This window comes from Channa argus, chromosome 4 (assembly GCF_033026475.1).
Source record: "Channa argus isolate prfri chromosome 4, Channa argus male v1.0, whole genome shotgun sequence".
Taxonomy (NCBI): Eukaryota; Metazoa; Chordata; class Actinopteri; order Anabantiformes; family Channidae; genus Channa; species Channa argus.
The window spans coordinates 22,593,760-22,607,992 of NC_090200.1; the positions used below are offsets into that span (position 1 = coordinate 22,593,760).

Below are 14,233 nucleotides of genomic sequence, written 5' to 3' on the forward strand. Positions count from 1 at the left end.
GCTACCTGCCAGTTTCCATGCCTGACATTCCCTCTTCTTTTAAGTCCCATCGCTTTTAACTTGAATATGACCAGGGTGAGAAGTGAAAGTAGACAGGCAGCTTCTGAATAATGGATGACCCAACTGTTTGAGATTCCTCTATTTTCAAAACCATGAGGAAAAAAACAACTTAAATGTTGATTGGAGGACACGGAGAAGTTTGTAACTGAGAAGTGGACAATCAGGGGGCCTCTGAGGATTGGCTAAACCGGGACATGTGGTGCCATGCGACAACGTTTACTTTTAAAAACATGCTGCAGATATATCATTCTTATTGCTATTGCCAATTTTTCCCTTCAGATATCCTACCTACCTGTTGTTTATGACATTCTCTTTTATCCGTTCTTAGCTACTCTATGTAGTGGAGAATCTTTGGAAACATCTGGTTTATTTCAACCTGTTGAGCTTTAGCAGAGAAAAGAACCAAATACTTACTATGATCACTTGAAAGAAAACAACCCCACACATGCTATACAAGCAAAAAAAAAGGAACCAAACAAAAGAAAAGCACAATTCATTTGTCTCGCCAACTCTGCACATGTGTTACACTCTGCTGCACACTGTGTTTTAACTATGGCCATGGATATTGTTAGTCTTTCCTTTTACCATCAAGCATCAATTACTTTAGTGTAAATAGTTATTCAACAACTGAGGAGAGTCCTGTTGCTGGAAATGAGAGCTAATTAAATTAGCCAAACTTCCTTAATGACACTTGAGATTAGTTATTTTCCCTCTTCGCAGCCAACTAGATTAGCAACAGAACAGTGTGAAGAATCAAGTCTACGAGAGGATTTGAAAAATATGAGTAAACTTTCTGACTAAACTTCTTTGCAAATTTCAGGGTACATCACTACATTTGCTTATTGTCAAATGCCCACATATAAAGCAAAAGACTTGTCTATTTGGATGTTCACCAGAGATAAACTTTAGTCCGGCTCTCCCCGTCTCCACTCCGCACTGTCACTCTCCTTGGCAGATCTGACTCCCTGAAAACCCCTAAACCAGTCAAAAGGTGGCTAGAAACCTTCTTCAGCAGAAACATGAAGCAAATCCCCCCAGAGCCTAATAGTTTGGTCTAAATACTCAACAGGATTAAAACTACTCAATTTCTGCTGTAATTATATAACTTGTCCATTAGAAGAGAGGGAGAATGAGAGTGGGGACAATCTAAGGTCACTTTAAGGGAAGGAGCTGCATATAGTGATACATGAGAAAGGGCAAAGTGATGTGTTATTGTTTTTCATAAGGTACATTAAAATTCTAATTCTATTTGGCCCCAAGCATTTTTTAATAAATGCTTTTTAACATAAAAAAAATCTATTAATAGCTGCATCATTTGACATGTGTGAACTGTAGATGTTTGAAGCAGTTTTTATCACGAGCATTCAATTAAATGTCCTCCAGAAATCTTTCCCTTCACATCATCAGCATTTTGAAAAAGCCTTGAGATCATTAACAATTGTGAGATTGTGCAGGGTTCGTCGGAGTCACAGCTACTGCAAAGTGTTTGTGGTCAAAGTGTAAAAGGCTTCATTTATTTATTTGCTGAAATGTTAGACACTTGCAGGCAAAAAACCTGTTTCTCAACAACATAATAAAAATATATATACAGGTAAATGGAAGCTGTCTAATAACCTGCATACTGAGATAGCACCGATTAACCCTGTTGGTTTTGTTGGCTGTGGGCTAGAAAACCAGGCTAATGAAAACCCTTCAAACACAGCATGTTTCCACTACAGCGTTTCAAAACATACACCTACAGTCTCCAACAGCAAATACTTTCAATCGTTGTCATAATGTGAATAACTGGGCCTTTAATTAACATTTTCATTAATTGTAAAGAGGGTAGTTAAGTTGTCTTAGGGTTTTATCTTCATTCTCTATTCCTATTTAAAACATGTATCAATACTGAAGCAGCAGTGATTAATACCTCAATTTTTAATGAGTTCTCATTCTCATGCTTTCAAACCTCATATACTAAAAAAGTGATGATCAACTATGAGGCTTTGGAGTTGTTTTTAAAAGACTTTTGGGCATTTCTGTAGCAAACCTTCCTTGCTGGATTTAAACCCAGGACGCTGCAGTTGAATAGCATGTGTCTTAACCATCTGGCTATTAAGATGCTCCCACAGAAAGTTTTTAGAAACTGACTTTTTCCTAAAGTCAGTGTCCTACAGTAGGTAGGCTACTTACTATGTAGTGCACTCATACTGGAATGAAAATTATTAGAAAAACATTTGTATGTCTATTTGTTTGCCATAAGTGCTATACTTACTCTAAGTATATTAAGAGAAAAAGTGTTTAGACTGGAATTGGAACATTTGGTCCCTGGGTTTGTGTTTAAGACTTGAGTTACCTTTTACAGAACTAAATCAGCTCAGCTGGTGATGAGAGCAAAATGATTTTTCTGCTGAATTTATGGTGAACCACCTCCTGTGATTTGGCATGGGCTAACACGCCACCTACGATGATGAATTTAGTTAAAGCAGCATGGAAAATATTTTATTCCCTATCTCCCACTGGAATTTTAATCCTGTCTGAATGGATCCCGAGCCTGCTTTTGGTCAAGCTGCTCTCCAGAAATGTCACACATGGCTGACTTTCTAAGGTTTTATGAACACAGGATGACCACAGCAATTATTATAATTCCCAGGAGGCCCCAGGTAACAATGGTCATGTGCAAATAAGGCTTAGCTGCTAAATGTAATGCAAATATTTCATAACTGAGTTGCTTAATCAAATTTAACAGCTGGCTATGTTATGTCCACTTGTTTCTCCAAATGATTATACTTGAAAAAATGTGTAGAGACCAGGCAGCTGTGGAAAATTGCCTAGGGCTGGCTCAAAAGGGATTTGTTGGGTTTTCTCTACAACTCTGTGTAGTCTTACATTTATTATGTAAAGTGCCTTCAGATTATTTTGTTGTGAACTGGCAGTATATAAATAAAGTTGAATTAAGTTCAACAATATAAAATAGGCAGAAGTAGGGCTGTCAACATATGTGCAATAGTCTTCTCAATGTAACAAAATGGTCCATAATTTAATGTATTTTTCATATACATACAACCATGTTTGTGTGTGCTGGGTACTGGGTGCTGACCATGTCACACCAAATGTCCTGTGAATTTGACCTACACATTTCAGGCGGCAGGCACACTGACACACACACACACACACACACACACACACACACACACACACACACACACACACACACACACACACACACACACACACACACACACACTGTACAAGCAAACAAACACAACTGCAGAGACAGGGAGAAGAGAAGAGGTAAAAGTGAAAAATTGATTCTGTGCACGTTCCCTCTACATTTCCAACTCTCCAACTGTCTGTCTTTCACTGTGTCTTCAGTCTGCAGGTCACAGTTATGACACTTCTGAGTCACTGTACCTGGCAAAGTGTCAGAGAGGGGAAATGAAAACAAATGCAGAGGCCATGAAATGAATACAAAAATGTACTCCAAAGATGAGAGGAGCAGAGCGCGAAGGACAAAGCTAGATCTCTCTGTGATTATAGACAGATGAAAAATCACCAAAATCATTAGAGAAGGCTTTTAAGTGATCTTAAAACCCCCACATGCGAAATTTTAAATTGGGTGTGCATGAGTAAAGCAAACACAGATGACAAACTCTGCAACCTATGTGAGTCATTTAGAAAATCATGCCATTGTGCTGTTGTCTCTTCTTATTTATTTTTTGCAACACCAAAGACAGGATGTTATTTGGCATATATCCCTGACTTTTGAATCTTGCATCAGAATAGCACTGCAACCTTTTTTGGTGGTGCTATTTAGAAGCAGTGAATGTGGTAATAGGTTACTGAAGAACAACAACTGCTGAAGGAATAGTAGCTACGTTACAGTCAAAAGACAGACTGTAAAGTGAAGAAAAAGATTGTAAAACTGCTCTCTAATTAATATTACGTTTGGTGAAAACCTCTTTGACTATAGCCCTTTTCTCTCCTGGATAATTTGATGCATTAAATTAGTTCACACAAAAAAGGCAATTTATAGTCAAGCTGCAACTGATCTAGGATCACTTAAACCTACACGGTTTTCAGCCACGCTGGCGTTACGTCTATAAAAGAAAAGACCAGTCGTCAACTTTTATCCACACTAGTAAACCGATTAAGCATAACACTATGACCACCTGTCCAATCTAATGTAATCCAATACAGCTCGGCCATGAATTCTACTTTTACAAGGTTATTATTTCTCAGTTTTTAGGTTGAAATTGTCAGGTGATAATATTATGAATAATATTGTTATTTTGAAATAAAAATCCAAAATTACTTTGTTATTACTAAAATATCACCACACTATTTTCCTATTATTACAGAGCTCTAAAGTTCTAGCACAGTTTTTAGCATTGTGAAACTCCATTGAGTGCAGTACATCAGCTACAATGCAAATGCTGCTAGCAGTAAATGACTATGATTTATTTCAGAGACCTAATTTTTGCTTTGCATGGATGTACACGCTGTTGTATCCAGGCACACAATCACTGTACTTCTTCATGTGCTTTGTGTAGAGAAAGGTCATGTGAAAACCATGGCTGTGAGGCAGTCAGTGAAGATATGATGCACATAGCTTTAGATACTGTAGAGGACTGGGCTTTAATACTGACCACATATAAAATTATATTAACACAACTGTTGGCCCACAATGTTCAACAGTGGATGGATTTGTATCAAAAATTGTCCTATAATTTAAGCATTTAGGCAGTATGCACTACTCAGCAAAGTTTGTATTAAGCCTCATTTGTGTCAAATTTACATGGTCATGTGACCTCAATGGCTGCTTCAGAGAGCCATTTATGGCAGTTTTATAAGCACAGGTCCCAACTCCTATACAACATTCAGTGGAAAACCTCCATGGTATGTAGCATTTGATACTGACACAGTGACTAAATTTTACAGCACATAAAGCAGCATCAATAATTTGAGCAGTAAAGTCACGATCTGTGGGTTTGATTTCCCTGGGTCATTTTTATTCCCCAGGTGTTTACTTAACACAGTTTTTTACATGATATATAACTCCAAGGGTGCAGAAAAATTACAGTTTAAATTGAGTATAAATTATGCCTAAAAGCCAATAAATGTAATGATGAGTTTTTATTCTCGTAAAAAACATGCAACACAGACTACTGGGCTCCCCCTGGCAGCAGGAGGAATATTTTTTATTGTACCACATAGTGAAACTAACAGCCTTCCTGTTATGATGATGGTAATATTTGAGGGTGTGCTTTTTTCTGTAAGAGTTAAAGTTAATGAGCTGCCTCCTATGACATCAAGCGAACCTGTTGACCTATGCCAGTAAATTAAAGATTGTCTAGCCAATATATGTTTTCTGTTGTACATATTGAAGACAGAAAACTAAGTTTGTGACCAGGGAAATTATAACCCAAAGAACAAGATTACAAGGCAGGAGGAAAATGAATACCCTGTAAGCTAAAACTGCAGTTCTCTGACACGTTGCTACATGCCAGACCATCACCTGACACTGTCAGAATAATGCAAACCTTGCTAACTTAACTTAACTGCCCCTACACAAAAGAATGCTTTAAAATGCTAATCCGAGCCCCATAAACACGTGAAACTTGGTAACGTTGCTGAACTGAACAGAGTGAAAGTGAATGAGAATCAGAAAGATTGTTACGATGCTGAATCAAACACTGCAGCAGATGACATTTAACCACCAGCTCAGACAGGCTCTCCCTCTCATTCTTCCTATCTCAGATTTTTTCATACATACGGATTTTCAGTTTGGTTTCAAAAGGTTTCACTTTAGCTCTTACCTGATGCTCTGTTTATGCAATATATCTGGATCTGTAGCATTGAGTGAGGCCACAAAGCTGCCCACAGGGATGTTTTCCATTGTGGTTACTGTTAAGGGGTCAGGGAAGAAGACAGGACCTTCGTTGATGTCCTCAACTGTGACGTGGACGGTAGCTGTGGAGCTGGGACCATAGCCAACATCAGGAACCAAAGTCTCCTCATTCTCTACTTTGATGAGTAGCGTGTGAAACTCTGTGGCCTCATAGTCCAGAGGCTAAAAGGAGAAAATAATTGAAAAGATGTATGTTTTCTACTGCAATTTACAAATACATCTGGAAGTCTCAGATACTTTACCTTGACAACTGACAGCATTCCCTCGTTATTATCTGGATTGGTTTGGATCTCAAAGCTCTGTGTAGGATCTCCACTGATTATAGAGTAGATGGCTCGCCACGCCCCCGTGGCTGGATCGTCTCTGTCGTCTACTGTCAGGTTGACCACTACCCCTGTCGAACTCTCGTACACCTTAGCCTCAAACTGTTATTGGAGACAAAAATATAAACCACCATTTGTGAGAGAGAAACACTAAGGGATCCTCAATCTACAGACAATAACAACACAAATGCAAATGAACGCAGAGAGAAAGACATAGATGGGTATTTTCTATTACAAGCTAATTTAAGGTGTGTTCAGATTAGATGTGAATGAATTTTAGATAGAAAAGGGTTTTGCATTCTAAGTTCACAGAAAAACACGAGTGGTGATTCAGCACAACTTTGCTTTAAGCAATGTCTGTAATGGTACTGGTCTAAATCTAAAGTGTATCAGCCTGATTTCAAATTTACCTTATCAACTTAAAGTATCAACAAGAGGAAAAAGCAGAGTAGGTGAAAAGAATATGTTTTGACCACTTACAGTAACTAGTACTATGGAGCCATGTTTTTATAAGCAGGTCCATGTTTTGTTTGCATTAGGTTTGGGGATAATTTCGTATGCTTTCCTACGATATTGGTTTTTGCTATTCTGACGATAGTGTAGCAGTGTACTAACACAGTGAAGATGAGTTAGCACATAACTTTTTCTGACACCTTTAGGTCTTCTAACCCTTTTATAGAGTCCTGCTTGATCTCTCTGTTATGGAAAACAATAGTCTTCTGTTGTCTCAACCCTGCAGTGCCAGATAACTTTCATACAGAGAACATACCCAGTCATGTTACTGACCTGTTGCCAATTAAACTAATTAGTTGTCAAATGTTCCTCCATTGGTTTTGATTAGCTAATATTTTCCATGAAACGGTAAAATATCTCACATCAACATCTGATATGTTTTTTTGTGAATAAAATATGGGTCGATGACATTTGCAAATGATTACATTCTGTTTTTATTTAGGTTTTACACATCATACAAACTTTTTTAAATTGGAGTTGTAATATCCAAGATGTACCCGACCTTCTTCGCCCAATCACAGACATAATGTCAGTTTCTCTATCAGTCCAGTCAGTAGTTGTGTAGATCAGTTACATCCCTCTCTGCAAAAGTTGTGTGACCTTTGTACTATTTATGCTGTCTGCCTCTTACGTGTGTCTCCTTTGGTTGCCTGTAAGACTTGGGCATCCTTGTCTTTGATAAAGTACCTGCCTGCTAGGCTGTGTGTCAGTTTTTGGGCAGATATCCTGCAGTCATATCCAAAAAATAAATAAATTCTCTAAATATTATTTCTTGGCGCTATAAGCACGTGAATGCATGGACCCAGAGCACACATAACAGAATAAACACTATTCATTGTCCTATTCATGATTTCTCAAAGTGCATCTCATTCATTTTTCAGTGTCAATCACTCCCCGCCTCTCTGCTCATTGTTGGCAGCAGGCCTCAATCAGATTCCTATCCATGCATTCTGTCAGCAAGGCGCCTACTAAAGACCACATTGTGAACAGGGGTACAACTGCAGAAGCTCCACCAGGCAGAAGCAATTCTTTGAATGTGTGTGTGTGTGGGTGTGTGTGTGTGTGTGTGAGTATGTGTGTGTGTGTGTGTCAGGACCATTATGGTGTCAGAGTTTACAGTGTAATCTTTCAGACGCAGAACACTCTGTTTAGGGATAGCGCTGGTCAAGCCTAGATTACTGCGTCTCCTGTCAGCCCACGGTATTGTTGTTTCACAGATTACCCTCTTACTGCCTCACAGTGCCTGGCTCCATGCATTCATCTGAAGAGAGACAAACATTGATTTCTTCTCTTTCTTTTCTTTTCTACCTTTTATATTCATCCAAAGCTTGTTTAAAAAAACACTTTGAACCATTTGGAGTCATTTAGGGCACAGAGGATAGAAACACAATGCTCTCTAAAGAAGGAAATTATGTTTGTACCCACATGGGCATTGTAGCTCCTTTTGTCCTGCAAGCCTGTAGCAATCTGGTACAAGCATCACGTGAAAATTACGAGGCTGTTCAAAACATTAAAAATCCCAGTACTCAGTGGGATGTACTGAAATTTGAATTTAAAGCTTGTTTGCCTTGAAGCCTTGAAGCCATTTTACAAAAAATACCTATGTATACCCACTGCACACTCTCAAAGACACAAAGAGTGATCAGAAATAAATGAACATCATTGGCATTCCAATGGCCATCGTCCTCTTCTGGACTTCAAGTTGAAGATAAAATACAGTCAAATCCAAAATTCGCAAGCTCAATCTCTCTCTCTCTCTCTCTCTTTCTCGCACACACACACACACACACACACACACACACACACACACACACACACACACACACAAACACGAATACAGTAGAGGCACACAGACAACATCCGGTCAGATTGGGTTTAATCATGTGGGGCAGTCATGCGGTAGGAAGAAATGCTGTATTCTGTGTGATGTGGCCACTGGGCCCCTGCCCTGCTGCTGATAAGGCCCCAATTCCACCTGGAGCACAAAGCAACCAGTCACCTGAAAGACTAGACGGAAATGACTAACTACGAGGCAAAGCTCCTGGCCTGAAATGACTTAAACACATTAAGAGAGAGAGGGGAGAAATGGTGAAAGAGGGGGGAAAAGGTCTGCCTTCAAGTTTGCTTTTATCAATGTGTGTGTGTGTGTGTGAGTGCGTGTTTGTGAGTTAGTTGTTTTCTTTCTGAAATTCCCAGCTCCCGACAGAGAGCCAATTACAGCACTGGCTCTTGCACAATCCACTCTCAGAAAAAGATGATCACATGGTCAGGGAAGTGCAAGCCAAGAGACAAATAAAGGCACACGCATGCGTGCACGCACTCACATACACACATTCACAGACATGCGCACACACACACACACATGCGCGCACACAGACACACACACGCATGCACACATACAGTACACTGTAGAGTGTGTATTTAAACAATGAACATGCAACAACACATGCATTCATACCTCACTACACTTTAGATATTTAACATTCCAAAGAGGGACAGTCACAATTTGATATTGATTTTGTGTTTCCCGTTTCTTTTTATGTCTGACTTTTTAAATAATCTGTCCCATAAATCTTCAAGGTAACATTGTGTCGCAAAAAGAATGAACAGCGTTTCAGGAACAAATTGGAAAAAGAGACAAAAATTGGACAATGTCAAATTTAACAGTTTCATTCTAGGGTTACCTTAAATAGTTGTAAATTAATAGTGTTATTAAAAATATGAAAGCAATTCTTTTTTTTGTCCTTTTGACTTATCCTGTGAGTTCAGTGTCATTTGTCCGCATGTTGTTTTGGCAAAGTTTTTATGCTGGATGCCGTACCTGATGCCCTTCCCTTCCCAATTTCTACCGGGTACCAGGTGTTGGACCAGCGCTGCGCAGCTGGGGTCTGGGGATGGGCTGTTGGAGGTTCGGTGTCTTGCCCAGTGACACTTTCACATGTGGTTGGGAAGAGCGGAGCGCAAACCTTCGACTCTATGGTCGGTATGAGCCCACTATACCAACTGAGCCACTGCCCCCCCAAAAAAAGCAAAAATGTGAAAACAACACATGCATTAAATTATTAGGGAAACATTCTCTCAGTTTCCTCCTTCTCTTAGGTCCAAATTGGGTTACTTTACTCTGACCCATAGCTGTCTTTCCTTTCACTTACCACTATCCTGCAGCCTCGGACTAAAGTAATGTGAATAAAGCTACTGGCACAAACAATGCCCCAACAGCTGTGATTGGGCAGTTTGGGGATTCTGAGTCTTGCCCAGAAAGACTTTGACGTGTTCCATGGGGGCACAAACTGACCCAGTAGATTGGATTAAATTAAAAAAACTCTAACTCTCCCTTCTCAACACCGTCCGAACCTTTGTGGTGCTGAAACTCAGTCTTGAAGTCTGAGTCTTGGAGTCTTGAAAATTTGTATTTTAATTCCTAATTGTTAATTGAAGTTTTTGTGGAAACTGTCCACAGCTGCTCTCACAATTTACAATGAAGATAACATAATTCAGGAAGAAAATAAGTCCTTCATTGACCATGCGGTGTGTGCATATGAGTGTATTCTCCTTTGTTTCTAAACATTAACATTAACTCCTGTGCAATTTAAAAAAAAATCTTGAAACCACACTCTTCTTTTTTGCTTATTTAATCCATCACAATCAAGTCAGTTACATTATAATTATGAGCTAATGCAGTATGGTGTCATGTCAGCCTTCATCTAAACTACATTACTGCATGTCAAACATTTTTTAAAAGTTGATTTGATTTATTGATTTTCATGCCAAACACAATTGAAGAGAAATCCTTGCCTTTGTGGATCAGCAGAAAAATATGCCACAAAATGATTTGAAAATGTGTAAAGCCTGTGATCTGTAGTGAAATAGCTAATGCTTGGAATCACATGAGAACCTTTAAATGAGCTTGTTTGATTACATTTCTGAATCGTGTAACAAGTACACAAGAACCAGTGAACACTTGCCTACCTTTCCCCTTTCCTGCCACATACACAGGGATATAATTTAAACTCCTGAATTGCATCATATTTGTCACTTCATGGTTAGTGATACTTAAACTCTGACACTGCCAATGGCGGTGTGTACCCACTCACTTGAATAATTCCCAGGGGTTGATCGCTGACAGTATGAACAGGTCCTAATGAGGACAGTAAGCCTCCACTGCTACAATACAAGATTTAATGTGAACCAAATAAACAAATCCAAAAACATAATCTGGCCTTTAATCTAATCTGGCATTAGTTTCACAGTGTAGTAATTGGCAAGAATTATGATTATCGTACCAATCATAGAATGTACAATTTATAGACACAGTAATTGCATTATTTTGTCTAAGTAATTACTAGTCATTACTGGGAAAAAAGGTTATTACCTTTTGAAAGCACCATTGCGCATCAGTCAGAATACTACAGCCTGTACATGGAGTGCTGGTTCCCACTGTTACTGGAGCTAATATGAAAACCCAGGTACGGTAGTTTTAGACTTTTGAATATCGGACAATTTACGCTAAAAACAGTTTTCACCAACTTTCACAGATTTCTAGTCTTTTACTATCTGCAAAGGGCCCACACCTGATGGCAGCCAGCAGCTTGGACTTTAAGCAGCGCAATATGTGTGAAAAAGCCCAGATTTTGAGTAAGATCCTGGATGGAGATGTGAAGACTGTAGAGCCTGCCTAGATATTTGGAAAACAAAGCTAACTTGAGGTAAAGTTTTATTTGTGGATCTGCCTTGGCTGCCACGTCATTGGTTTCAAGTGTTTAAAATATCAAACATGTTTTTAAAGCTCTTCCTGAGAATGACTGGCAAGAGCTGGATTTTACTGTAAGTTAAAGACTAGAATCTTTGCACAGTACACACATGTACAGATTTCTCTGCCGACTGTCAGTACCAGCAAAACAAAACCTGGCATCGACCTGGTCCAACTACTGTAGGTTCCACCAGACATCACAACCAAATCATAATCAGCTCTATAGTCTCAACATCTCTTTTCTGGATTTCTGTGGAATATAACAGGGATATTAATGGTTCTCAGGTATAATACTTAGTGAAATGTCTCATTTGAGTGAACTGCCCGGAGATTTACTAAAGACATTCATGTAGCATTCATGTGCCATCATTTTTTATACTGTAAGAATGAGAAACCACTTTCATCCATCCATCTATCCACAACATGTAATTACTTATTCTGTTCAGGGTTGTGGGGGGCTGGAGTCTATTCCAGCTGTCAATCGGTCAGACACAGTATTTTTGACATGTCATATGCACCAACAAGCCTCACAGGCCAAACAAGGCCACTCACTCACTTGATTAGTTGCTTTAGGCGTCTGTATGAAAATGGTTCTTTCTCAACTTCTTTTTCTTTTTTTGATAAACAACGCCAGGTAATAAACATCTGCAAGGTGAAGCAAAACAGCTGGCTGATTTCTGAAAACACAACATAATTCCAAAAACCCTTCATCTCGACACTGTCAACAATATCCAGTTTACCTCTTATCCAACAGATGGGGGTGCAGGAGAAGTTTGAAATTCTGGCAAAAGGCCCGAGAAAGAGATGTGAGGCTTTGGAAGAGTGTACACATCTGTCAGCTTTACTGAGTAACACTAAATGTGCTCTGGCTCATTAACACTATATGGAAATTGCCTCCTATGTTGTTTTTATTCAGGCTCTTAATTTAGAGACGGAGCAAAGAATGAAAAGAAACAAAAGGAGACAGCAAGGTAGAAACAAACAAAAAAAATAGCAAGGTAAGTAAAAAGTGGCTGCTTAGAGTGTTATACTACCTGCTAAACTAGCAAATGTATCAATCAGACTTTTCCATCTTGTTCTCCCTATAACAAACATACACAAATAACACTATCATGTACGTACAGCCAAGTAAACAAACATATGCTCACAATATTTTCACAGATAGTTGAGAGCATCATATAAACACACAAACTCAGATGAGTGGAGATCAAGTTATTTTATTCCTGGGTGTCTGTCGGAATGTGTTATGAATACAGATGGCAGCTGGGGCTACGCTGACAGGCAGCCAGACAGACAGCTGAGCAGCTGTTCATTTGTCCTAATGGAAAGTGCTTTGTGACACGTCCCTGCTGCCCCAAAGATTTTCTCTGACAGGGAACACATATACCAGCGGCCCATCACATTAAACCTCCCGAGACGAGACTGTTTCGCCTCAGAGTAGCATTTGCTCCACTGCTGCATCACAGCAGGGAGGCACTGTAACAAAGCCATTTAAAGTTTTCTTGGCTATGTTCATTACTTTCTCACCATTGCTTTCCTTGTAAGCTTGTCACTTTTTCTGACTGTGTCTTGGTCCAGCTCATCTTTCCTGCTATGTTTTAGGTCCTCCAGAGATAGTTCTTAGAAAGCGAAAAGTCAACCGTAAGTGGAGAAATCCTAACAATACTTTTCAAAGACGAGGCACAGACAGTATGGTAGCACCTTGAACACAACGTCTCACAAAAACAACCATATGGTGAGGCCATGCACAAATTTTAGATTTCCCTGTCTCTCTGAACATCACAGAGGTAAAAAAGTCAAATTTAGAAGGCAGTCCCCGAGTTGCACAGGAATCGTACACCCTTAAGCAGTCACTTGTCTTCTATTTTTTTTGCTTTCAAAAGCAGCTTAACTCTCAGAGGTGTTGAAACACCAAACACCTTTAATATTATTGTACCAGCAGGAAAATGAAATAAAACCAATTGCATTTGATCACTCATCTTCCCACATAATCTTCTACAGTGATTGGCAACCCCCTACAGGGTCATTTCCCTCCCATGTAGCTTTTAATCCGGTAGATAGTACGTGAGAATGGAGAGTTGATAAGCTTACCTGTGTCTTTATTAAATTTAAACTGCTTCAGTTCAAGCTGTTCACAAAGATAGAAGCAGTTTTAATACCTTGGCAGAACAGACCTTGTTTTTGTCAATTCACCCAAGTTCAACTGAAAGGAAAATCTTACAGCCAAGGCATTGGTTTGCATTTGACAGTGCTGCTTTGATGGTCAGACCTCAATGGTGTGAAAGTTCTTCCTTCAGGATTTTTGTAACTTTCTAACAACAGTCTACAACTACACTGCTCTAGTTCAGTGTGGCCCCAGGTGAAGATGCTTCTGCTGTCCATGATGAAATTGTACTTCTGTGGCTACTGCTCGACAAACACCACGAGGAGAAAGGCCTTGCTCAGCTTTTATAATTTAACCTTGCACAGCGAGTACGTAACACAACAAAAAACACTTAATTTTCAATAGTGCACTCAGCACCCAAGTGCATTTTTACACATTTATTCCGACAACAGATTTGACATAAACAAGGGGAACATTTCTAATAACCTTAATAGAAAATACAGAGCCTATAAAACATATGTATCTCCTTTAAAGTTTCCACCCTTTGTTTTATGAATTTTCATGTCAGTCAACCAGTTACATCAATTAATATC

General features: G+C 39.2%; 1 protein-coding gene across 2 annotated transcripts in view; it reads right to left on the reverse strand.

The window, feature by feature from the left end:
- Positions 1-14,233, reverse strand: part of cdh13 (cadherin 13, H-cadherin (heart)) — a 307,186-nt gene that overhangs the window by 45,895 nt on the left and 247,058 nt on the right. For both annotated transcript variants that reach the window (XM_067502516.1, XM_067502517.1), the window contains 2 exons: positions 6,193-6,375; positions 5,859-6,112 (listed from right to left, as the gene is read on the reverse strand). In XM_067502516.1, the coding sequence (XP_067358617.1) occupies positions 5,859-6,112; positions 6,193-6,375 (437 nt within the window). The remainder of the gene's footprint in view (positions 1-5,858; positions 6,113-6,192; positions 6,376-14,233) is intronic.